The sequence below is a fragment of the Scyliorhinus torazame genome, chromosome 4 (genome assembly GCF_047496885.1).
Source record: "Scyliorhinus torazame isolate Kashiwa2021f chromosome 4, sScyTor2.1, whole genome shotgun sequence".
NCBI classification, from domain to species: Eukaryota; Metazoa; Chordata; class Chondrichthyes; order Carcharhiniformes; family Scyliorhinidae; genus Scyliorhinus; species Scyliorhinus torazame.
Window position 1 is genome coordinate 80,730,192 of NC_092710.1, and position 25,658 is coordinate 80,755,849.

At 49.7% G+C, this 25,658-nt stretch overlaps 1 protein-coding gene across 1 annotated transcript; it reads left to right on the top strand.

Annotated features, from left to right (window-relative positions):
* Nucleotides 1-1,389: 1,389 nt before the first annotated feature.
* Nucleotides 1,390-25,346, top strand: mpz (myelin protein zero). Its single transcript, XM_072498319.1, has 6 exons — nt 1,390-1,600; nt 14,185-14,351; nt 14,989-15,202; nt 17,919-18,066; nt 22,543-22,591; nt 23,329-25,346. The coding sequence occupies exons 1-6, from the start codon at nt 1,540-1,542 to the stop codon at nt 23,425-23,427; spliced, it is 738 nt and encodes a 245-aa protein (XP_072354420.1). The 5' UTR covers nt 1,390-1,539; the 3' UTR covers nt 23,428-25,346.
* The last annotated feature ends 312 nt before the right edge of the window (nt 25,347-25,658 follow it).

The window sequence follows — 25,658 nt, forward strand, 5'->3', positions numbered from 1 at the left end:
TATCTGTTATTCTATATATAAACCACCCGAACCCCTCGATTAGATTCCAGTCTGTAACTCACTCCTGGGTATCTGTTATTCTATATATAAACCACCCGAACCCCTCGATTAGATTCCAGTCTGTAACTACCTCCCGGGTATCTGTTATTCTATATATAAACCACCTCAAACCCCTCGATTAGATTCCAGTCTGTAACTCACTCCTGGGTATCTGTTATTCTGTATATAAACCACCCCAAACCCCTCGATTAGATTCCAGTCTGTAACTCACTCCCGGGTATCTGTTATTCTATATATAAACCACCCCAAACCCCTCGATTAGATTCCAGTCTGTAACTCACTCCCGGGTATCTGTTATTCTATATATAAACCACCCTGAACCCCTCGATTAGTTTCCAGTCTGTAACTCACTCTCGGGTATCTGTTATTCTATATATAAACCACCCCAAATCCCTCGATTAGATTCCAGTCTGTAACTCACTCCCGGGTATCTGTTATTCTATATATAAACCACCTCAAATCCCTCGATTAGCTTCCAGTCTGTAACTCAGTCCGGGTATCTGTTATTCTATATATAAACCACCCCAAACCCCTCGATTAGATTCCAGTCTGTAACTCACTCCCGGGTATCTGTTATTCTATATATAAACCGACCTGAACCCCTCGATTAGATTCCAGTCTGTAACTCACTCCTGGGTATCTGTTATTCTATATATAAACCGACCTGAACCCCTCGATTAGATTCCAGTCTGTAACTCACTCCCGGGTATCTGTTATTCTATATATAAACCACCCCGAACCCCTCGATTAGATTCCAGTCTGTAACTCACTCCCGGGTATCTGTTATTCTATATGAACCCTTTGATTGGATTGCAGTCTGCTTCAGCACACTGGGTGAAAGCGCTTTGCCTTTGGCACTGGGCTGCTTAAAGATGGGGTCGGTCAGGCAGAATGGAGCGGGTTAAGCGATGACATAAGGCGCAACTTCTCCTCAAAGCTGGTGGTGACATCTCCCCCATGTCCTTCTGGGGCTGGTTGACAAGTGAGTGATTGTGCGTGAACAATCCTTGGAATTCAGCCTCTGTGCATGTGTCCGAGAGAGGGAGAGTGTGTATGTGTGTGTGTGTGCGTGCGTGTGTGTGCCTCTTTCGAAAGGTGGCACAGTGCCATCAGTAGACAATGCGCCCAATTGTGCCCAACGCACTCTGTGCTCGTCCCCGTCGCTTGCTTATTTTCTTGGCCTTGTGCCAAACATCTCCCGGGCACACAGTTAGCAAGTGACCCCGCCCCGTTCTACCTCCCCGAACTACCCCTCGCTGTGCCCTCCCTCCCCCTGGCACCAAAGGCGTCAGGGTAACGCTGCTTAAAAGCAGGAGCCTCCCTGTGAAGACTCGGTTGAGAGCGCGCTCGGTGGAAGGAGAGAGACACAGAGAGAATCACGGCGGATAACAGTGTTACCTATTGTGGTGTCCCATCAGAGTGTTAAACCGAGTAGCTCAGTTATATATTCTCCTTATTTTCTTTTTTGTAAAAATAATCATGTTTCGGGAACAGAAGTTGAACATCCTTCTCTGCTGCTCGCTGCTTTACGCACTCTCAGGTAAGCAAGAACACCTGGTGAAAGTACATGGGAGAGAGGGTTAATCCCCCTCCGATAGGGGAACAGGCTGCCCACTGTGTGTAAATGGGGAGAGGTGGGTGAGGGAGTTAATCCACCTCCGATAGGGGAACAGGCTGCCCCGTGTGTGTAAATGGGGAGAGGTGGGTGAGGGGGTTAATCCCCCTCCGATAGGGGAACAGGCTGCGCAGTGTGTGTAAATGGGGAGAGGTGGGTGAGGGGGTTAATCCCCCTCCGATAGGGGAACAGGCTGCCCAGTGTGTGTAAATAGGGAGAGGTGGGTGGGGGGATTAATCCCCCTCCGATAGGGGAACAGGCTGCCCAGTGTGTGTAAATGGGGAGAGGTGGGTGAGGGGGTTAATCCCCCTCCGATAGGGGAACAGGCTGCCCAGTGTGTGTAAATGGGGAGAGGTGGGTGAGAGGGTTAATCCCCCTCCGATAGGGGAACAGGCTGCCCAGTGTGTGTAAATGGGGAGAGGAGGGTGAGAGGGTTAATCCCCCTCCGATAGGGGAACAGGCTGCCCAGTGTGTGTAAATGGGGAGAGGAGGGTGGGGGGATTAATCCCCCTCCGATAGGGGAACAGGCTGCCCAGTGTGTGTAAATGGGGAGAGGTGGGTGAGGGGGTTAATCCCCCTCCGATAGGGGACCAGGCTGCCCAGTGTGTGTAAATGGGGAGAGGTGGGTGAGGGGGTTAATCCCCCTCCGATGATGATACATGCTGCCAAGTACAGAATGGAACATGCTGACTATATTTCAGAATTAACATGAGTTGAAAACCCCACAGAAAGTGGGGTGGGGGGCGGTTTAAACTGTTAATGAAGAACTTTTCAATGTCAGTTCCCACGGGATTCCACCTCCCTCGCAAATCCGAAGCAGGAATGTGATCCAGTGGGATGGGATTGAGAATGCGTTGGAGGTTGGAACCTGACGGGGTCAAGAAGCAGAGGAAAATGTTCCGACTGACCTTTTTCCTCATCCCGCTGACACAGCAGTAAGACTGCAACATTGTCTCAGTTACTCTGTATCTAACCCCGTGCTCTACTGTCCTGGGAGTGTTTGATGGGGACAGCATACAGGGAGTTTTACTCTGTATCTAACCCCGTGCTGTACCTGTCCTGGGAGTGTTTGATGTGGACAGTGTAGAGGGAGCTTTACTCTGTATCTAACCCTGTGCTGTACCTGTCCTGGGAGTGTTTGATGGGGACAGTGTAGAGAGAGCTTTACTCTGTATCTAACCCTGTGCTGTACCTGTCCTGGGAGTGTTTGATGGGGACAGTGTAGAGGGAGCTTTACTCTGTATCTAACCCTGTGCTGTACCTGTTCTGGGAGTGTTTGACGGGGACAGTATAGAGGGAGCTTTATTTGGTATCTAACCCGTGTTGTACCAGTCCTGGGATTAGTGAGAAGGGAGTTGGGAGGAAGTGAGATTGGAGGGGTATGGGATTGGAGAAAGATTGCGGGGAGGGGGCTGATGTGCATGGGATTTAGAATGGTGGAGATTTCAGGGGCAATTGGAAGGGAGTGGACTGGAGGGAAGGTTTTGGAGGAGAGGGAATTTGGGGTGTTTGAGTTGGAGGTGAGGGGATTGGACTGGAGGTGATTGAATGGGAGCGAATTGAGACATCATTGAAGGGGAGTGAATTGGAGTGGTCGGGTTTGGAGAAGAGCTTATTGGGATGCAGGCATTGGATTGGAGAGGGTTTGGAGGGGATGGAATTGGATGACAAGGTTCCTAAGGGGAGCCTGGAAGTGGGATTCGATTCAGAGAGAGGGTCTGAGATTGGAACGGAGCTGCCATGGCTGAGCATCTGGAATGCGCACAGAACGCCAGTGGAGATGGTGCGATGCTGAAGCAGGGCTGCAAGAAGCTACCCGATCTTCTATCAAGTAATCAATCAGACACCACAATGTAGCCTTTGTCCACTCTGCCCACACTCTCTCCTCACAGTGACAGCTCCCAGTTTTAAACAGCAGGCATCCCCACCTCTCAAAGACCAGCCTTGTTCCAGAGATTCCAAAACTATCCTATGCATTACATAGAGATAGTCTCCCACTTTCCCACAGAGTCTGGACCCTGCTTAAAGAGGGAGTCTCTCCCTCAGGGACCCTGTTTAAAGAGGGAGTCTCTCTATCAGGGACCCTGTTTAAAGAGGGAGTCTCTCTATCAGGGACCGTGTTTAAAGATGGAGTCGCTCCCTCAGGGACCCTGTTTAAAGAGGGAGTCTCTCCATCAAGGACCCTGTTTAAAGAGGGAGTCTCTCTATCAGGGACCCTGTTTAAAGAGGGAGTCTCTCCATCAGGGACCCTGTTTAAAGAGGGAGTCTCTCTATCAGGGACCCTGTTTAAAGAGGGAGTCTCTCTATCAGGGAGCCTGTTTAATGAGGGAGTCTCTCTATCAGGGACCCTGTTTAAAGAGGGAGTCTCTCCGTCAGGGACCCTGTTTAAAGAGGGAGTCTCTCCGTCATGGGCCCTATTTAAAGAGGGCGTCTCTCCGTCAGGGACCCTGTTAAAGAGGGAGTCTCTGTAGGGACACTGTTTAAAGAGGGAGTCTATCAGGGACCCTGCTTGAAGACGGAGTCTCTCCGTCGGGAACGCTGTTTAAAGAGGGAGTCTCTCCGTCAGGGACCCGGTTTAAAGAGGGCGTCTCTCTATCAGGGACCCTGTTTAATGAGGGACTCTCTCTATCAGGGACCCTGTTTATAGAGGGAGACTATCTATCAGGGGCCCTGTTTAAAGAGGGAGTCTCTCTGTAGGGACCCTGTTTAAAGAGGGAGTCTCTCTATCAGGGACCCTGTTTAAAGAGAGAGTCTCTCCGTCAGGGACCCTGTTTAAAGAGGGAGTCTCTCTATCAGGCACCCTGTTTAATGAGGGACTCTCTCTATCAGGGACCCTGTTTATAGAGGGAGACTATCTATCAGGGGCCCTGTTTAAAGAGGGAGTCTCTCTGTAGGGACCCTGTTTAAAGAGGGAGTCTCTCTATCAGGGACCCTGTTTAAAGAGAGAGTCTCTCCGTCAGGGACCCTGTTTAAAGAGGGAGTCTCTCTATCAGAGACACTGTTTAAAGAGGGAGTCTCTCTATCAGGGACCCTGTTTAAAGAGGGAGTCTCTCTGTCAGGGACCCTGTTTAAAGAGGGAGTATCTCTATCAGGGACACTGTTTAAAGAGGGAGTCTCTCCATCAGGGACCCTGTTTAAAGAGGGTGACTCTCTGTTAGGGACACTGTTTCAAGAGGGAGTCTCTCCGTCAGGGACAGTGTTTAAAGAGGGAGTCTCTCTATCAGGGACCCTGTTTAAAGAGGGAGTCTCTCTATCAGGGACCCTGTTTAAAGAGGGAGTCTCTCTATCAGGGACCCTGTTTAAAGAGGGAGTCTCTCCGTCAGGGACCCTGTTTAAAGAGGGAGTCTCTCCGTCAGGGGCCCTATTTAAAGAGGGCGTCTCTCTGTCAGGGACCCTGTTTAAAGAGGGAGTCTCTCTGTAGGGACCCGTTTAAAGAGGGAGTCGATCAGGGACCCTGCTTGAAGACGGAGTCTCTCCGTCGGGGACGCTGTTTAAAGAGGGAGTCTCTCTGTCAGGGACCCGGTTTAAAGAGGGCGTCTCTGTAGCGCACAAAGACTCGGAGAGACGAATAGAGTGAAGTCGATGAGGCTTTATTAAGCGTGTCTGTTCCCCCGCAGCTCGGTAGTAGACTGGCCTGCGGGGGAGGACTCCGGCTTCTTATACTCCGCCTTCAGGGCGGAGCTAGAGGTCAACGGCCAACCAGGACCCGGGATCTGTCAGCCAATGACATTAGGGCTTCCAGTCTCACATGACCCCTAATACATACTACCACAGTCTCTCTATCAGGGACCCTGTTTAAAGAGGGAGACTATCTATCAGGGGCCCTGTTTAAAGAGGGAGTCTCTCTGTAGGGAACCTGTTTAAAGAGGGAGTCTCTCTATCAGGGACCCTGTTTAAAGAGAGAGTCTCTCCGTCAGGGACCCTGTTTAAAGAGGGAGTCTCTCTATCAGGGAGCCTGTTTAAAGAGGGAGTCTCTCTATCAGGGACCCTGTTTAAAGAGGGAGTCTCTCTATCAGGGACATTGTTTAAAGAGGGAGTCTCTCTATCAGGGACCCTGTTTAAAGAGGGCGTATCTCTATCAGGGACCCTGTTTAAAGAGGGAGTCTCTCTATCAGGGACACTGTTTAAAGAGGGAGTCTCTCCATCAGGGACCCTGTTTAAAGAGAGTGTCTCTCTGTTAGGGACACTGTTTAAAGAGGGAGTCTCTCCGTCAAGGACCCTGTTTAAAGAGGGAGTCTCTCTATCAGGGACAGTGTTTAAAGAGGGAGTCTCTCTATCCGGGACCCTGTTTATAGAGGGAGTCTCTCTGTGAGGGACTCTGTTTAAAGAGGGAGTCTCTCTGTCAGGGACACTGTTTAAAGAGTGAGTCTCTCTGTGAGGGACTCTGTTAAAGAGGGAGTCTCTCTGTGAGGGACTCTGTTTAAAGAGGGAGTCTCTCTACCAGGGACAGTGTTTAAAGAGTGAGTCTCTCTGTGAGGGACTCTGTTAAAGAGGGAGTCTCTCCATGAGGGACTCTGTTTAAATGTAGTCAGATCAGGAAAGATATTCAGTAACACAGGGTGCTGTGGGATAGAGGGCTTACTGAACGAGTGTGAGTAGCTGGATTAACATCAGTAGAGATACAGTCAGTAACACAGGGTGCTGGGGGAGAGGGGTTACTGAGTGACAGTGTGAGGGAGCTGGATTAACATCAGTAGAGATACAGCAAGTTCCACAGGGTGCTGGGGGAGAGGGGTTACTGAGTGACAGTGTGAGGGAGCTGGATTAACATCAGTAGAGATACAGTAAGTTCCACAGGGTGCTGGGGGAGAGGGGTTACTGAGTGACAGTGTGAGGGAGCTGGATTAACATCAGTAGAGATACAGTAAGTTCCACAGGGTGCTGGGGGAGAGGGGTTACTGAGTGACAGTGTGAGGGAGCTGGATTAACATCAATAGAGATACAGTTAGTGCCTGTGGTGGTATGTATTAGGGGCAATACGGTACACCAGGAATGCCAAGGAGCTATTGGAGGACAGATGCTGGATCCCGATTGGATCCTCCACCTACTGGGCTCCACACCCAGATAGGAGGGGTATAAGAACCTGGGTTTAATCCCCGCAGCTGCATTCTGTGACTGAGCTGCTGGGGGAACGTGTCTGAACAAGTTTGCTCAATAAAGCCTCGATTGAAGTTCTTTACGTCTCGCCTCGTGTGTGATCGATGGTGCTACAATGCCAAAGGGTGCTGGGGAGATGGGTTACTGAGTGACAGTGTGAGGGAGTTGGATTAACATCAGTAGAGATAGTCAGTAACACAGGGTGCTAGGGAGAGGGGTTACTGAGTGACAATGTGAGGGAGCTGGATTAACATCAGTAGAGATACAGTCAGTAACACAGGGTGCTGGGGGAGGGGTTACTGAGTGACAGTGTGAGGGAGCTGGATTAACATCAGTAGAGATACAATTAGTAACACAGTGTGCTGGGGGAGAGGGGTTATTGAGTGACAGTGTGAGGGAGCTGGATTAACATCAGTAGAGATACAGTCAGTAATACAAGGTGCTGGGGGAGAGCGGTTAGTGAGCGAGTATGAGGGAGCTGGATAAACATCAGTAGAGATACAGTCAGGGACACGGTGCTGGGGGAGAGGGGTTACTGAGTGACAGTGTGAGGGAGCTGGATTAACATCAGTAGAGATACAGTCAGGGACACGGTGCTGGGGGAGAGGGGTTACTGAGTGACAGTGTGAGGGAGCTGGATTAACATCGATAGAGATACAGTCAGTGACACAGGGTGCTGGGGGGGGGGTGGGGGGGTGGGGAGAGGTTACTGTGCGAGAGAGTTGGATTAATATCACTAGCGATACAGTCCCCGGCACACCTACTTATCTATGGAACCGCCTCCAGCCCTTACAATTCTCCCTCACTCTGGAACTTCCTCCAGTTCCTCAAAACCTCCCTATCTCTGGAATCTCTTCCAACCCCCCTTATCTCTGTAACCTTCTCCAGCCCCTACAACCCTCCCTAACTCTGTAAACATTAAACAATTTACAATTCCTATCTTAAACTCTAACATTCAGGGCGAGTGTGAGGTGCATGCAATTTAACAGGTGAACTGTGGTTTTGACACAGCACTTACCAAAATAAATGACAGATGCAACCAAAGCAGAGTCCATGGATTTCTCAACAAATCACTCAGACATTAGTCCCACTGTGAGTCAACCAATCTCACTAAAACCTTGGCCCGAATTCTCCAATGGTTGCCATTCACTGTTCCTGCCAGAAGTGCATCCCTTCCCACAGGTTTCCTGGTGGCGTGGGGTGGTTTCGACGGAAAATCCCATTGACAAGCGATAGTAGTAGTGAACAGCGCCCCACCGAGAAATATGGGACTGGGAGGACTGGAGAATCCAGACCCTTGTCTTTCTGACGAATGCTTCCAACTTCAACCTTTGAAGACCTCACCTTGCAATTCCCTCCAGAAGTCACTCCCACTCGGACAGCTTTTACAATGACCCACCCCACAGGGTTTCCATCCCGCCTTCCGACATGGTATCTCCCCCTATTCCCGAGTGCACTCAAACATTAGCTCACAAGCACACTTTTACATCTATGGTGGTGAGCTGAATATCACTGTTCCAAAGGGGTAGGTTTGCCCCAACAGCCCTCTTCACTTAAAGTTTTCTCCCCACTGCCCTTTCTCTAACTTTGGACGTAACTGGGACTTCTGTCTATCCCTGTCTCTGTGCTACGTTTTGGCTGGCAGGCATGTCAAAATGGACTGCCTCAAAAACAGCTGTTCACTGGCCCTTGAATTGTTCTGGTGATCTACCAAACCACACCCAGAGAGTCCTACCATTGTTACGAGACCTATGTAATAAACATTGAACATCGTGGATCTTAAACGTTACGACCTTGTATTTGAGTATAAGAATTGGCAAGTCATGTTGCAGCTGTATAGAACCTTAGTTAGGCCACACTTGGAGTATAGTGTTCAATTCTGGTCGCCACACTACCAGAAGGATGTGGAGGCTTTAGAGAGGGTGCAGAAGAGATTTACCAGGATGTTGCCTGGTATGGAGGGCATTAGCTATGAGGAGCGGTTGAATAAACTCGGTTTGTTCTCACTGGAACGAAGGAGGTTGAGGGGAGACCTGATAGAGGGATACAAAATTATGAGAGGCATGGACAGAGTGGATAGTCAGAGGCTTTTCCCCAGGGTAGAGGGGTCAATTACTAGGGGGCATAGGTTTAAGGTGAGAGGGGCAAGGTTTAGAGTAGATGTACGAGGCAAGTTTTTTACGCAGAGGGTAGTGAGTGCCTGGAACTCGCTACCGGAGGAGGTGGTGGAAGCAGGGACGATAGTGACATTTAAGGGGCATCTTGACAAATATATGAATAGGATGGGAATAGAAGGATACGGACCCAGGAAGTGTAGAAGATTGTAGTTTAGTCGGGCAGCATGGTCGGCACGGGCTTGGAGGGCCGAAGGGCCTGTTCCTGTGCTGTACATTTCTTTGTTGTTGTTGTTCTTTGTTGACCTCCACGCACAGCTAATTTAGTATCCAGGGGATTAAAGGTCAATGAATTTCATAAAAAACCTTTTCCAAACCCTCCAGCCCTCCCTATCTCTGTAATCTCCTCCGGCCCCTCAAACATTCCTTAACTCTGTAACCTCCTCCAGCCCCTCATACATTCCTTAACTCTGTAACCTCCTCCAGCCCCTCATACATTCCTTAACTCTGTAACCTCCTCCAGCCCCTCATACATTCCTTTTCTCTGTAACCTCCTCCAGCCCCTCATACATTCCTTAACTCTGTAACCTCCTCCAGCCCCTCATACATTCCTTAACTCTGTAACCTCCTCCAGCCCCTCAAACATTCCTTAACTCTGTAACCTCCTCCAGCCCCATAAACATTCCTTAACTCTGTAACCTCCTCCAGCCCCTCAAACATTCCTGAACTCTGTAACCTCCTCCAGCCCCACAAACATTCCTTAACTCTGTAACCTCCTTCAATCCCAACATCCCTGCCTGTCTCTGTAACATGCTCCAGCCCCAACAATTCTTCCGATGACTACATTGTTGTGCTAAACCAGCCCCTCTTGCCAATCTCCACAACCTCCTCCAGCCCTGAAAACCTTCCTAGTCAGTGATCTCCTCCTGTACCGACAACCCTCCTGAATTCCATCACCTCCCTTATCTTGGTAACATTCTCCTTCCCAAGGAACTTGTCTATCCCTTTAGAGATAGGGAAGGGTGTAGGGGCTGGAGGAGGTTACAGAGATATGGAGGGGTGCAGGGGCTGGAGGAGCTTACAGAGATAGGGAGGGGTGTAGGGGCTGGAGGAGATTACAGAGATAGGGAGGGGTGTAGGGGCTTGAGGAGGTTACAGAGATAGGCAGGGTTGTAGGGGCTGGAGGAGGATACAGAGATAGAACATAGAACATTACAGCGCAGTACAGGCCCTTCGGCCCTCGATGTTGCGCCGACCTGTGAAACCACTCTAAAGCCCATCTATACTATTCCCTTATTGTCCATATGTCTATCCAATGACCATTTGAATGCCCTTAGTGTTGGTGAGTCCACTACTGTTGCAGGCAGGGAATTCCACGCCCTTACTACTCTCTGAGTAAAGAACCTACCTCTGACGTCTGTCTTATATCTATCTCCCCTCAATTTAAAGCTATATCCCCTCGTGCTAGACATCACCATCCGAGGAAAAAGGCTCTCACTGTCCACCCTATCCAATCCTCTGATCATCTTGTATGCCTCAATTAAGTCACCTCTTAACCTTCTTCTCTCTAACGAAAACAGCCTCAAGTCCCTCAGCCTTTCCTCATAAGATCTTCCCTCCATACCAGGCAACATTCTGGTAAATCTCCTCTGCACCCATTCCAATGCTTCCACATCCTTCCTATAATGCGGTGACCAGAATTGCACGCAATACTCCAAATGCGGCCGCACCAGAGTTTTGTATAGCTGCAAAATGACCTCATGGCTCCGAAACTCAATCCCTCTACCAATAAAAGCTAACACACCGTACGCCTTCTTATCAACCCTCTCAACCTGAATGGCAACTTTGAGGGATCTATGTACATGGACACCGAGATCTCTCTGCTCATCCACGCTGCCAAGAATCTTACCATTAGCCCAGTACTCTGTCTTCCTGTTCTTCCTTCCAAAATGAATCACCTCACACTTTTCTGCATTAACCTCCATTTGCCACCTCTCAGCCCAGAGCTGCAGCTTATCTATGTCCCTCTGTAACTTGTAACATCCTTCCGCACTGTCCACAACTCCACCAACTTTAGTGTCATCTGCAAATTTACTCACCCATCCATCTATGCCCTCCTCCAAGTCATTTATAAAAATGACAAACAGCAGTGGCCCCAAAACAGATCCTTGTGGTACACCACTAGTAACTGGACTCCAGTCTGAACACTTCCCATCAACCACCACCCTTTGTCTTCTTCCAACTTAGGGATGGTTGTAGATGCTGGAGGAGGTTACAGAGATAGGGAGGGTTGTAGGGGTTGGAGATTGTAGCGATAGGGAGGGTTGTAACGGTTGGAGATTGTAGAGATAAGGAGGGTTGTAGGGGTTGGAGGAGGTTACAGAGATAGGGAGGGTTGTAGGGACTGGAGGAGGGTACAGAGATAGGGAGGGTTGTAGGTACTGGAGGAGGTTACAGAGATAGAGAGAGTTGCAGGGGCTGGAGGAGGTTACAGATATAGGGAGAGTTGTATGAGCTGGTGGAGGTCACAGAGATAGGGAGGGTTGGAGGGGCTGGAGAAGATTGTAGAGATAGGGATGTTTGCAGGGACTGGAGGAGGTTTCAGAGATAGGGAGAGTTGTAGGGGCTGGAGGAGATTACAAGTATGGGAGAGTGTAGGGGCTGGAGGAGGTTACAGTGATAGGGAGGGTTGTAGGGGCTGGAGTAGGTTACAGAGATAGGGAGGGTTGTAGGGGCTGGAGGAGGTGACAGAGATAGGGAGGGTTGTAGGGGCTGGAGGAGGTGACAGAGATAGGGAGGGTTGTAGGGACTGGAGTAGGTGACAGAGATAGGGAGGGTTGTAGGGGCTGGAGTAGGTTACAGAGATAGGGACGGTTGTAGGGGCTGGAGGAGGTGACAGAGATAGGGAGGGTTGTAGGGACTGGAGGAGGTTACAGAGATAGGGAGGGTTGTAGGGTCTGGAGGAGGTTACAGAGATAAGGAGGGTTGTAGGGGCTGGAGGATGTTACAGAGATAGGAAGGGTTGCAGGGACTGTAGGAGGTTACAGAGATAGGGAAGGTTGTCGGGGCTTGAGTAGGTTACAGAGATAGGGAGGGTTGTAGGGACTGGAGGAGGTTACAGAGATAGGGAGGGTTGTAGGGTCTGGAGGAGATGACAGAGATAGGGAGGGTTGTAGGGGCTGGAGGAGGTTACAGAGATAGGGAGGGTTGTAGGGGCTGGAGTAGGTTACAGAGATAGGGAGGGTTGTAGGGGCTGGAGGAGGTGACAGAGATAGGGAGGGTTGTAGGGGCTGGAGTAGGTGACAGAGATAGGGAGGGTTGTAGGGGCTGGAGGAGGTGACAGAGATAGGGAGGGTTGTAGGGCCTGGAGGAGGTTACAGAGATAGGGAGGGTTGTAGGGTCTGGAGGAGATTACAGAGATAGGGAGGGTTCTAGGGGCTGGAGGAGGTTACAGAGACAGGAAGGGTTGCAGGGACTGTAGGAGGTTACAGAGATAGGGAAGGTTGTAGGGGCTTGAGTAGGTTACAGAGATAGGGAGGGTTGTAGGGGCCAAAGGAGTTTACAGAGATAGGGAGGGTTGTAGGGACTGGAGGAGGTTACAGAGATAGGGAGGGTTGTAGGGGCTGCAGGAGGTTACAGAGATAGGGAGGGTTGTAGGGGCTGGAGGATGTTACAGAGATAGGGAGGGTTGTGGAGACTGGAGGAGGTTACAGAGATAGGGAGCATTGTAGGGACTGGAGGAGGTTACAGAGATAGGGAGGGTTGTGGGGGCTGGAGTAGTTTACAGAGGTAGGGAGGGTTGTAGGGGCTGGTGGAGGTTACAGAGATAGGGAGATAGGGAAAGTTGTAGGAACTGGAGGAGGTTACAGAGATAGGGAGAGTTGTAGGGGCTGGAGGAGGTTACAGAGATAGGGAGCGTTGTAGGGGATGGAGGAGGTTACAGAGATAAGGGAGGGTTGTAGGGGCTGGAGGAGGTTACAGAGATAGGGAGGGTTGTAGGGACTGGAAGAAGTTTCAGAGATGGGGAAGGTTGTAGGGGCTGGAGGAGTTTACAGAGACAGGGAGGGTTGTATGGTCTGGAGGAGGTTTCAGAGATGGGTTGTAGGGGTTGGAGGAGTTTTCAGAGATGGGGAGCCTGATATCATGCAGCCCACAACCCTCCCTAGCTCTGTACACACCTACAGTCAATACTGTAATATCCCGCCCGGGACCTGCGTGGTGGGAATGCTTGGCTTTCCTGCGCTCCTTGCGGAGTACTAGCTCTCTCAGTAGAGGCGGGGTGTCTCAATGACCCAGATGGGACCAGTAAGGCACCGACAAGAAAGATCATGGTAGGGAGCAACTGGGAAGGGTGGATATATATCGTTTGTAAATAAAACTTCATTCTTATTTTTACTTCCTTTCACAGTCTGTTGACGCCGCGATCCTTACTCCAGCCGCTAGAACCCTCCCTATCTCTGTAACCTCCTCCAGCCGCTAGAACCCTCCCTCTCTCTGTAACCTCCTCCAGCCGCTAGAACCCTCCCTCTCTCTGTAACCTCCTCCAGCCCCTACAACCCTCCCTATCTCTGTAACCTCCTCCAGCCCCTACAACCATTAAATGCCTACAGTGCAGAAAAGGGCTATTTGGCTCATTGAATCTGCACCGAGCCTCTGAAAGCGAACCCTACCTATGCCCACTGCCCCTCCCTATCCCCGTAACCCCACCCAATCGGCACATCTTTCATCACAAAGGGACAATACTATCATGGCCAATCCACCTAACCCGCACATCTTTGGACTGTGGGAGGAAACCGGAGCACCCGGAGGAAACCCACACACACACGGGGAGGACATGCAGACTCCGCACAGACAGTGACACAAGCCGGAATCGAACCTGGGACCCTGCTTAACCACAATGCTACCGTGCTGCCCCTAGTGCCCCTGGCGCTGTGAAGCAGCGGTGCTAACTTCTGTGCCACCTCTGAGATTTCTGCGCTCCTCCTGTTCAGGCCAATTCAGCATCGCATAATTTCCATCGCTCCACCGGTGGTGGCCGGGCCTTCAGCTGCCTGGGTTCGAAGCTCCGGAATTCCTTCCCTAAACCTCTCCGCCTCGCTTTCTTGCTCTCCATCTTTAAGAATCTCCTCAAAACTTATTTTGGTGAAACCTTTGTCACCTGTCCCTCATATGCTTCATGTGGCTCAGTCAAATATTTATATCTAACCCAACTGTTAGGATGCATGGTCGACTTCAGTGCATCTACAGCAATTTGCAATGGTCTGTCTCTATCTCACTGTCTATTTCTCTATCCAACAGTGCTACGACCCTCGGAGGGTATCTCAGTCACAACACATCACAATATCCACAAGAGGTTGGGGTCAGATGTCACGCTGTACTGTGGCTTCTGGTCGAGCGAGTATGTCTCGGACCTCACCACCCTATCCTGGCGCTTCCGGCCTGACAACTCCCGGGACATCATTTCAGTAAGTGGCACAGCCGGTGGCAATTCGGCCAAGAGAGGCCACGCACGCGAGCCAAGCTCACTCCCAAATGTGATGTGACCACCCTCGCCGGAGTGGGGGTTGCTGCGAGGCGAGGGCAGCACGGATTGGTTGATGGGCTGGCGGCGGGCGGAAAATATCTGTGCAGCAGAGACATATTAAACCATGCAGGGCGGACACAACCCCCAGATAAGACTAGTAGATGGGGATCGAGGAAGATTCCTGACCTGGGGGCTTTACTCTGTATCTAACTCCGTGTTGTACCTGTCCTGGGAGTGTTTGATGGGGACAGTGTAGAGGGAGCTTTACTCTGTATCTAACCCCGTGCTGTACCTGTCCTGGGAGTGATTGATGGGGACAGTGTAGAGGGAGCTTTACTCTGTATCTAACCCTGTGCTGTACCTTTCCTGGGTGTGTTTGATGGGGACAGTGTAGAGGGAGCTTTACTCTGTATCTAACCCCGTGCTGTACCTGTCCTGGGAGTGTTTGATGGGGACAGTGTATTGGGAGCTTTACTCGGTATCTAACCCCGTGCTGTACCTGAGTGATTGATGGGGACAGTGCAGAGGGAGCTTCCAGAGGTCTGTGTCTTTCTAATTTTTCTCCTCCATTGTTTCAGATCTTTCATTATGGCAACGGAATCCCTTATATTGAGAAATGGGGTCAATTCAGAGGGCGAGTTGAATGGGTCGGGGATATTTCCAAACATGACGGCTCGATTGTGATCCGTAACCTCGACTATATCGATAACGGAACATTCACCTGCGATGTCAAAAACCCCCCAGATGTGGTCGGAACCTCCTCAGATGTCCACCTTACAGTTTACGACAGAAGTAAGGAATTCAAGTTCTGAGTGTGTGTAAACATGTGTGTACTTACGTCAGAACGTGTTTGTTTGTGCTTGTGTATGTGTGAGCCTGTGTCAGATATTTCATGAAATGGGTAGTACTGAGTGAGTGCTGCACTGTCAGGGGGTCAGTACTGAGGGAGTGCTGCACTGTCAGAGGGTCAGTACTGAGGGAGTGCTGCACTGTCAGAGGGTCAGTACTGAGGGAGTGCTGCACTTTCAGAGGGTCAGTGCTGAGGGAGTGCTGCACTGTCAGAGGGTCCTTCCTGAGAGTGCGCTGCACTGTCAGAGGGTCAGTACTGAGGGAGTGCTGCACTGTCAGAGGGTCAGTGCTGAGGGAGTGCTTCACTGTCAGAGGGTCAGTACTGAGGGAGTGCTGCACTGTCAGAGGGTTGGTACTGAGGGAGTGCTGCTCTGTCAGAGGGTCAGTACTGAGGGAGTGCTGCACTGTCAGAGGGTTGGTACTGAGGGAGTGCTGCACTGTCAGAGGGTCAGTGCTGAGGGAGTGCTGCACTGTGAGAGGGTCAGTTCTGAGGGAGCACTGCACGGTCAGAGGGTCAGTACTGAGGGTGTGTTGTACTGTTGGAGGGCCAGTACTGAGGGAGTGCTGCTCTGTCAGAGGGTCAGTGCTGAGGGAGCGCTGCATTGTCAGAGGGTCCTTCCTGAGAGTGCGCTGCACTGTCAGAGGGTCAGTACTGAGGGAGTGCTGCACTGTCAGAGGGTCAGTGCTGAGGGAGTGCTGCACTGTCAGAGGGTCAGTGCTGAGGGAGTGCTGCACTGTCAGAGGGTCAGTACTGAGGGAGTGCTGCACTGTCAGAGGGTTGGTACTGAGGGAGTGCTGCTCTGTCAGAGGGTCAGTACTGAGGGAGTGCTGCACTGTCAGAGGGTCAGTGCTGAGGGAGTGCTGCACTGTGAGAGGGTCAGTTCTGAGGGAGCACTGCACGGTCAGAGGGTCAGTACTGAGGGTGTGTTGTACTGTTGGAGGGCCAGTACTGAGGGAGTGCTGCTCTGTCAGAGGGTCAGTACTGAGGGAGTGCTGCACGGTCAGAGGGTCAGTACTGAGGGTGTGTTGTACTGTTGGAGGGCCAGTACTGAGGGAGCATCGCACTGTGAGATAGGCCATCTTTCCTATATGACATTAAACCGAGGCCCTGTCTGTTCTCTCATGTGAATTTCTTTGATCCCTCGGGCATTTAGTGGTACCTTGACTGAAATATGGACAACAAACTCTACATAGTGCTCCAAGTGTGGTCTAACTGAGTGATATGGAGACCGGAACTGTGCACAGTGCTCCCAGTGTGGCCTAACCGAGGGATATGGAGACCAGAACTGTGCACAGTGCTCCCAGTGTGGCCTAACCGAGGGATATGGAGACCAGAACTGTGCACAGTGCTCCCAGTGTGGCCAAACCGAGAGATATGGAGACCAGAACTGTGCACAGTGCTCCCAGTGTGGCCTAACAGAGGGATATGGAGACCAGAACTGTGCACAGTGCTCCCAGCGTGGTCTAACCGAGGGATATGGAGACCAGAACTGTGCACAGTGCTCCAAGTGTGGTCTAACTGAGGGATATGGAGACCAGAACAGTACATGGTGCTCCAAGTGTGGCCTACCCGAAGGATATGGAGACCAGAACTGTGCACAGTTCTCCCAGTGTGGTCTAACCGAGGGACATGGAGAGCAGAACTGTGTACAGTGCTCCAAGTGTGGCCGAACCGAGGGATATGGAGACCAGATGGTGATGGCTAGCACGAGGGGACGTAGCTTTAAATTCAGGGGCGATAGATATAGGACAGATGTCAGAGGTAGGCTCTTTACTCAGAGTAGTAAGGGTGTGGAATGCCCTGCCAGCAACAGTAGTGGACTCGCCAACACTAAGGGCATTTAAATGGTTATTGGATAGACATATGGACGATAATGGAATAGTGTAGATGGGCTTTAGATTGGTTTCACAGGTCGGCGCAACATCGAGGGCCGAAGGGCCTGTACTGCGCTGTAATGTTCTATTCTATAAATAAAGAACTGTGCACAGTGCTCCCAGTGTAGTCTAACTGAGGGTCATAGAAAGCATAACTGTGCACAGTGCTCCTAGTGTGGCCTAACCGAGGGATACGGAGACCAGAACTGTGCACTGAGCTCCCAGTGTGGTGTAACCGAGGGATATGGAGACCATAACTGTGCACAGTGCTCCCAGTGTGGCCTAACCGAGGGATACGGAGACCAGAACTGTGCACAGTGCTCCCAGTGTGGTCTAACCGAGGGGTATGGAGACCAGAACTCTGCACAGTGCTCCCAGTGTGGTCTAACCAAGGGATATGGAGTCAATAGGCATGTATGTTAAGGAATTCCACATTTTGGAAGGATGTGGTGAGAGAGCACAAAGGAGATGCAGTTGAGGAAGACCGTTTTTACACAGAGTTGTAATGAACTCGAAGTCGCTGGCTACTTGGGTGAAGACGAGTAGTGATTTGAAAGGGAAATTGGAATGGACCTGGAAGGTAATAAATTTGCTGGTCTGCGGTGTTAGAACAATGAGAGGGTCGGGGGAATGAGTCTGATTGGATTCCTGAACAGCAAGAGTTAGGTGATCCAAATATCCTCCCTCTGTACCGCCTTGACTATGGGTGTCATACAGTGTCTGTGACTGACTTAAATATATTGCAAGTGGTTTAAGGCTGACTCTCAACTTCCTTCTCCCACAGTCCCCCCAGTCGGTGCTGGAGTTGTCTCTGGAGCCATCATTGGCACATTCCTGGGTATCATTCTCCTCATTGTTGGAGGATTGTATCTATTCCGTTACATTGCCCGGAGGCGAGCAAGGAGTGAGACCATTTTCTTCAAAGGAGCCAGGTGAGTGAGGCGGACAGAGAGATAGAGATAGAGAGAGAGAGAGAGACTGAGAAAGAGAGAGACAGAGAAAGAGGGGGAGACAGAGAGAGAGAGAGAGAGAGAGACAGAGAGGGAGAGACAGCAAAAGAGAGAGAGAAAGAGAGACAGAGGGAGAAAGAGACAGAGAGGGATAAAAACGGATGAAGAGAGAGAGACAGGAGAGACAGATATGTAAACCACCCCATACCCCTGTATTAAATTCCAGTCGGTAACTCACTCCCGGGTGTCTGTTATTTAATATATAAACCACCCCGAACCCCTCAATTAGATTCCAGTCTGTAACTCACTCCTGGGTATCGGTTATTCTATATATAAACCATCCCGAACCCCTCGATTAGATTCCAGTCTGTAACTCACTTCCGGGTATCTGTTATTCTGTATATAAACCACTCTGAACCTCTCAATTAAATTCCAGTCTGTAACTCAATCCCGGGTATCTGTTATGCTATATATAAACCACCCCGAACCTCTCGAGTAGATTCCAGTCTGTAACTCACTCCTGGGTATCTGTTTTTCTAGAAATAAACCATCCCGAACTCCTCGATTAAATTCCAGTCTGTAACTCACTCCCGGGTGTCTGTTATTCTGTATATAAACCACCCCGAACTCCTCGATTAGATTCCAGTCTGTAACTCACTCCCGGGTGTCTGTTATCCTATATATAAACCACCCCGAACACATCGATTAGATTCTAGTCTGCAACTCATTCTCAGGTATCTGTTATTCTCTTGATAAACCACCCGAACCCCTCGATTAGATTCCAGTCTGTAACTCATTCCCAGGTATCTGTTATTCTATATATAAACCACCCGAACCCCTCGATTAGATTCCAGTCTGTAACTCACTCCTGGGTATCTGTTGTTCTATATTTTAACCACCCGAACCCCTCCATTAGATTACAGCCTGTAACTCACTCCTGGGTATCTGTTATTCTGTATATAAACCACCCAAACCCCTCGATTAGATTACAGCCTGTAACTCACTCCCAGGTATCTGTTATTCTATATATAAACCACCCAAACCCCTCGATTAGATTCCAGTCTGTAACTCACTCCTGGGTATCTGTTGTTCTATATTTTAACCACCCGAACCCCTCGATTAGATTACAGCCTGTAACTCACTCCTGGGTATCTGTTATTCTATATATAAACCACCCAAACCCCTCGATTAGATTCCAGTCTGTAACTCACTCCCGGGTATCTGTTATTCTGTATATAAACCACCTGAACCCCTCGATTAGATTCCAGTCTGTAACTCACTCCTGGGTATCTGTTATTCTATATATAAACCACCCGAACCCCTCAATTAGATTCCAGTCTGTAACTCACTCCCAGGTATCTGTTATTCTATATATAAACCACCCTAACCCTTCGATTAGATTCCAGTCTGTAACTCACTCCTGGGTATCTGTTATTCTATATATAAACAACCCCGAATTCCTCGATTAGATTCCAGTCTGTAACTCATTCCTGGGTATCTGTTATTCTGTATATAAACCACCCAAACCCCTCGATTAGATTCCAGTCTGTAACTCACTCCTGGGTATCTGTTATTCTATATATAAGCCACCCTGAACCCCTCGATTAGATTCCAGTCTGTAACTCGCTCCTGGGTATCTGTTATTCTATATATAAACTACCCCGAACCCCTCGATTAGATTCCAGTCTGTAACTCACTCCTGGGTATCTGTTATTCTATCGATAAACCACCCGAACCCTTCGATTAGATTCCAGTCTGTAACTCACTCCCGGGTATCTGTTATTCTGTATATAAACCACCCGAACCCCTCGATTAGATTCCAGTCTGTAACTCACTCCTGGGTATCTGTTATTCTGTATATAAACCACCCGAACCCCTCGAATAGGTTCAAGTCTGTAACTCACTCCCGGGTATCTGTTATTCAATATATATAAACCACCCGAACCCCTCGAATAGGTTCAAGTCTGTAACTCACTCCCGGGTATCTGTTATTCTATATATAAACCACCCGAACCCCTCGAATAGGTTCAAGTCTGTAACTCACTCCTGGGTATCTGTTATTCTATATATAAACCACCCGAACCCCTCGATTAGATTCCATTCTGTAACTCACTCCCGTGTATCTGTTATTCTATATATAAACCACCCGAACCCCTCGAATAGGTTCAAGTCTGTAACTCACTCCTGGGTATCTGTTATTCTATATATAAACCACCCGAACCCCTCGATTAGATTCCATTCTGTAACTCACTCCCGTGTATCTGTTATTCTATATATAAACCACCCGAACCCCTCAATTAGATTCCAGTCTGTAACTCACTCCCAGGTATCTGTTATTCTATATATAAACCACCCTAACCCTTCGATTAGATTCCAGTCTGTAACTCACTCCTGGGTATCTGTTATTCTATATATAAACAACCCCGAATTCCTCGATTAGATTCCAGTCTGTAACTCATTCCTGGGTATCTGTTATTCTGTATATAAACCACCCAAACCCCTCGATTAGATTCCAGTCTGTAACTCACTCCTGGGTATCTGTTATTCTATATATAAGCCACCCTGAACCCCTCGATTAGATTCCAGTCTGTAACTCGCTCCTGGGTATCTGTTATTCTATATATAAACTACCCCGAACCCCTCGATTAGATTCCAGTCTGTAACTCACTCCTGGGTATCTGTTATTCTATCTATAAACCACCCGAACCCTTCGATTAGATTCCAGTCTGTAACTCACTCCCGGGTATTTGTTATTCTGTATATAAACCACCCGAACCCCTCGATTAGATTCCAGTCTGTAACTCACTCCTGGGTATCTGTTATTCTGTATATAAACCACCCGAACCCCTCGAATAGGTTCAAGTCTGTAACTCACTCCCGGGTATCTGTTATTCAATATATATAAACCACCCGAACCCCTCGAATAGGTTCAAGTCTGTAACTCACTCCCGGGTATCTGTTATTCTATATATAAACCACCCGAACCCCTCGAATAGGTTCAAGTCTGTAACTCACTCCTGGGTATCTGTTATTCTATATATAAACCACCCGAACCCCTCGAATAGGTTCAAGTCTGTAACTCACTCCTGGGTATCTGTTATTCTATATATAAACCACCCGAACCCCTCGATTAGATTCCATTCTGTAACTCACTCCCGTGTATCTGTTATTCTATATATAAACCACCCGAACCCCTCAATTAGATTCCAGTCTGTAACTCACTCCCAGGTATCTGTTATTCTATATATAAACCACCCTAACCCTTCGATTAGATTCCAGTCTGTAACTCACTCCTGGGTATCTGTTATTCTATATATAAACAACCCCGAATTCCTCGATTAGATTCCAGTCTGTAACTCATTCCTGGGTATCTGTTATTCTGTATATAAACCACCCAAACCCCTCGATTAGATTCCAGTCTGTAACTCACTCCTGGGTATCTGTTATTCTATATATAAGCCACCCTGAACCCCTCGATTAGATTCCAGTCTGTAACTCGCTCCTGGGTATCTGTTATTCTATATATAAACTACCCCGAACCCCTCGATTAGATTCCAGTCTGTAACTCACTCCTGGGTATCTGTTATTCTATCTATAAACCACCCGAACCCTTCGATTAGATTCCAGTCTGTAACTCACTCCCGGGTATCTGTTATTCTGTATATAAACCACCCGAACCCCTCGATTAGATTCCAGTCTGTAACTCACTCCTGGGTATCTGTTATTCTGTATATAAACCACCCGAACCCCTCGAATAGGTTCAAGTCTGTAACTCACTCCCGGGTATCTGTTATTCAATATATATAAACCACCCGAACCCCTCGAATAGGTTCAAGTCTGTAACTCACTCCCGGGTATCTGTTATTCTATATATAAACCACCCGAACCCCTCGAATAGGTTCAAGTCTGTAACTCACTCCTGGGTATCTGTTATTCTATATATAAACCACCCGAACCCCTCGATTAGATTCCATTCTGTAACTCACTCCCGTGTATCTGTTATTCTATATATAAACCACCCGAACCCCTCGAATAGGTTCAAGTCTGTAACTCACTCCTGGGTATCTGTTATTCTATATATAAACCACCCGAACCCCTCGATTAGATTCCATTCTGTAACTCACTCCCGTGTATCTGTTATTCTATATATAAACCACCCGAACCCCTCGATTAGATTCCATTCTGTAACTCACTCCCGGGTATCTGTTATTCTATATATAAACCACCCGAACCCCTCGATTAGATTCCAGTCTGTAACTCACTCCCGGGTATCTGTTATTCTATATATAAACCACCCTGAACCCCACGATTAGATTCCAGTCTGTAACTCACTCCCGTGTATCTGTTATTCTGTATATAAACCACCCGAACCCCTCGAATAGGTTCAAGTCTGTCACTGTTGTTGTTCAGATACAGCTGCCGTGATTTGAATGATATTTTGTTCCATTCCTTGCACAGTGCTGCAGAACGAGGGAAGGCAAGTGGCAAAGCTGGAACTGTGAGTAAAGTAAGTATGAAAACATCAGGGAGACGGGATGCCTACTAAGCAAGAAGCCCGCAAACATTTCTGGGGAGGGGTCGGCCCGTCTTGAACATGTACTACATCTGTGAACTGAATCGGGGAGGGGGGGGGGATCTGATGAGAGGGTCTCAGGGAGGGATTAGAGGGGAGGGATTTGGGGGAGAGGGGATTTGGGGGAGAACAGGGTGGGAGGGGCATTTACAGCGAAGGAGAAAGGGGGATTGGAGGGGAGGAGCTTGGGGGGAGGGAAGAATGTTTTGGGGTGGGATATGGAGTGACAAGGAAATTGAGGGTGAGTGGTTGGAGCAAAGGAGTTTTGGAGGGGATGGAATTGGAGTGGTGGGGTATTGGGGAGAAGTGAGGACGAGGGAAAAGCACTGGAGGGGAGGGCAATTGGAGGGGAGTGAGTTTTGAGGGTGGAATTGTGGTTAGGATTGGAGAGGAGAGATTTGGAGGGGAAGCTGGAGCAAGGGGGAATTAAATGGAGAGTGATTGAAGCAACAGGATTCGTGGGGAGGGGGACAGAGAGCAACAGGAAATACAGGGAAGTGCAATTGGGAGGCTGTGGACAAGGCCTGCTACCTGGCAAACACCAGGACATTGGGGGGGGGGGGGGCTTGGGGAATAGCTGGCAGTCTCCATTTCTGGGTGTGCTTCCGTACGCTATTTCCAAAGCCCACCCCCCTCCAACCCCTTCCTCCCGTCTCTGTCTCCCCGCGCAGGGACCCGTCCTGTACGCCACGTTGGACCAGAGCAAGAGTGGCAAGGGGGCCAGCGAGAAGAAGTCCAAGCTCTCCGACTCCAAGAGGGACAAGAAGTAGCGGTTACCCCCACCGCGGGGTCCTCGGGATGGAGGCGGGGGCTCGACCGGGGGTCCGCGGGTCCTGATGACCATCGAGATGACGCTGACTGACTCGGACACCGGCAGCGACACCGAAACGAAGAAACACCCCAGCAACAACCACAACAAGCGAAAGAAAAGTTCCAATGCCAAATAACCATGCACTCCTCCTTTAACCCCGTCATTCCTTCCCCTTCGCTGCCTCCCTCTTCCCTCCCATCCTGTTGTGTTTCTCCGGCTGAGGAATGTCCCTGCTGGTTGATCTCTCTTATTGGAGAGGTGCCTGTCCATTCTCCCGAATCCCCCATTGCTCAGTTTTCTCCGACCTCCCCCCCCCCCCCCCCCCAAGCTTCCTCATTCACTGCCTCCACAGCCTGTTTCTCCAGTCTTGTTGTGCTCCGGCCTTTTGACCGCTGCGCGCTCGAAGTATGAAAGCTGGGGAGCTTGCTCTTCCCCCTTTCAAACTTCATTTTCTCACGCGGCGCAGCCCTTCAAATGCTGTGGGCTCTGGGTGCGAAAGCCCTGGGCCTCGTCTTTCCCCATTCCCCCACTGGCATCTTAGGCCACCTCGCGAGGTGGTTTTTACCTGGAGAGAGGCCTCTCCTTTAGTCTTGTGAGGCGCCAACCCTTGACCGGTTTACCCTGATTGGTTGGTGTAGAGGGAGTAGGGGGACTTTGCCAGAGGGTGGTGGGTGAGGGGGTGGAACACGTGGATGAAGAAGAGAGGAGAGTCCACTGATTGGGGGGGGGGGGCTGCTTGGCTGGGTTCGCTCTAAGATGGCAGGTGGTGCGATCCCAGGCAGGCAGTAATGGCCGTCATGTTTGACTCACCTGTAGAGTGTTGAGAAGTGACACATTGGTGGACAGGAGGGAGGGTTTCCTACTCTCTCCCTCTCACATTTGTGCAATCCCACTTTCCTTTCCCAACCACCTCGCGCAGGCAGTCGACTCTCCAAGGTCACGGGGGCAGGGGAGGACTTGCAAGCGGACAATCGCATGGTGGGTTTGGTTTGCAACGCCCTCCGTTACACCCTGACCTGTCGCCAAACTCTCCAATGCCACCCTTGCCCCCCTTTCGCCTACCGCCACTTTCCTTGCGAAAACCTTTTCCCTGCCACTTAGAACTGAAATGGGAGGGCACCGATATGGTCCCTCGGCCTGTAGGAAAAGCTTCATGATAAATTACACTGTCCTCTCGTGGTGGGTGGGGGGAGGGGGGGGGGTTGGTCAAGTCACTGACCTTTAAACCCCCCCCCCAGGTTTAATGGCTCAACTTGATTGGCTCTTTCCCCGCAAAGCAACCATCTCAACGTTGTGGCTCCTTGAAACCCAACCACGATTGGTCTAGTCGTTGACCGGTGACCCAATAGTGTCTTCCATCAAAACTCAACCCGTGATTGGCCCACTTGAGTTAACCACTGGCCCAACACGGTCCATTGCATCTCAATCGTGATTGGTCCAGTGATCGATAACTGGCCCAACAAAGTGGCCCGTTAGAACTCAGCCAATCTTGGCCCACTTGAGTTAACTGTTGACCCAATAACAGGGTCCCCTAAAACTCAATTGTGATTGGCCGGGCTGGTTGACCCCCCCCCCCCCCACCCCACCCCCCCCAGCCAAGATGGTGCTCCCTTGGTGCTTGATTGAGATTGGCCGAGGCCACTCCGCCAATGGCCAACAGCAATGCACTCCACGTCTCTTGCGACGGATCTTAGATTAACACATTCGCGGATATTATTCCCTATTAATGGAATTAACGCCAAAATTGTGTCTAATTCAGCCCCCTGTTGAAGCTTTGCACTAGCCACGAGTCTAAAACAAGAGAACCTGATTTAATGATGTAACTAGGTGATAAAAGCACTGTTCTCGTTATTAAACAATAAAGATTTGAAATGGTTACAGCCTGTGTGCATCATTGAGTGAGGGGTCCGTACTTTGAATAAGAGGGTCTGCACAGGCAGAGGGTTCTGGTGGGGAGGGGTTTTAAAAGGTACACAAAGGGGAAATTTATCCCCTTTGAGGTTTATTAGCACAATGGGACAGCAAGTCGGTGCTGTGATTTAGCTGGTTAAAGGGCCTGCCTGGTGCACAAGCAAATCTGATTTCAAATCTCAGCGGGGCCTCTGTCTGTTTCATCAACACATTCGATTTTTTTTTTAAATGTTAAACACATTAAAATGTTAAGCGCAGAACGGTGGCACAATGGTTAGC

Excerpts from the sequence above, each read along its gene's own strand:
- mpz (XM_072498319.1), top strand. The coding sequence starts at position 1,540 with ATGTTTCGGGAACAGAAGTTGAACATCCTTCTCTGCTGCTCGCTGCTT. Across the intron at positions 1,601-14,184 it reads GCTGCTTTACGCACTCTCAG|TGCTACGACCCTCGGAGGGT; the intron begins GTAAGCAAGAAC and ends TCTATCCAACAG. Across the intron at positions 14,352-14,988 it reads ACTCCCGGGACATCATTTCA|ATCTTTCATTATGGCAACGG; the intron begins GTAAGTGGCACA and ends CCATTGTTTCAG.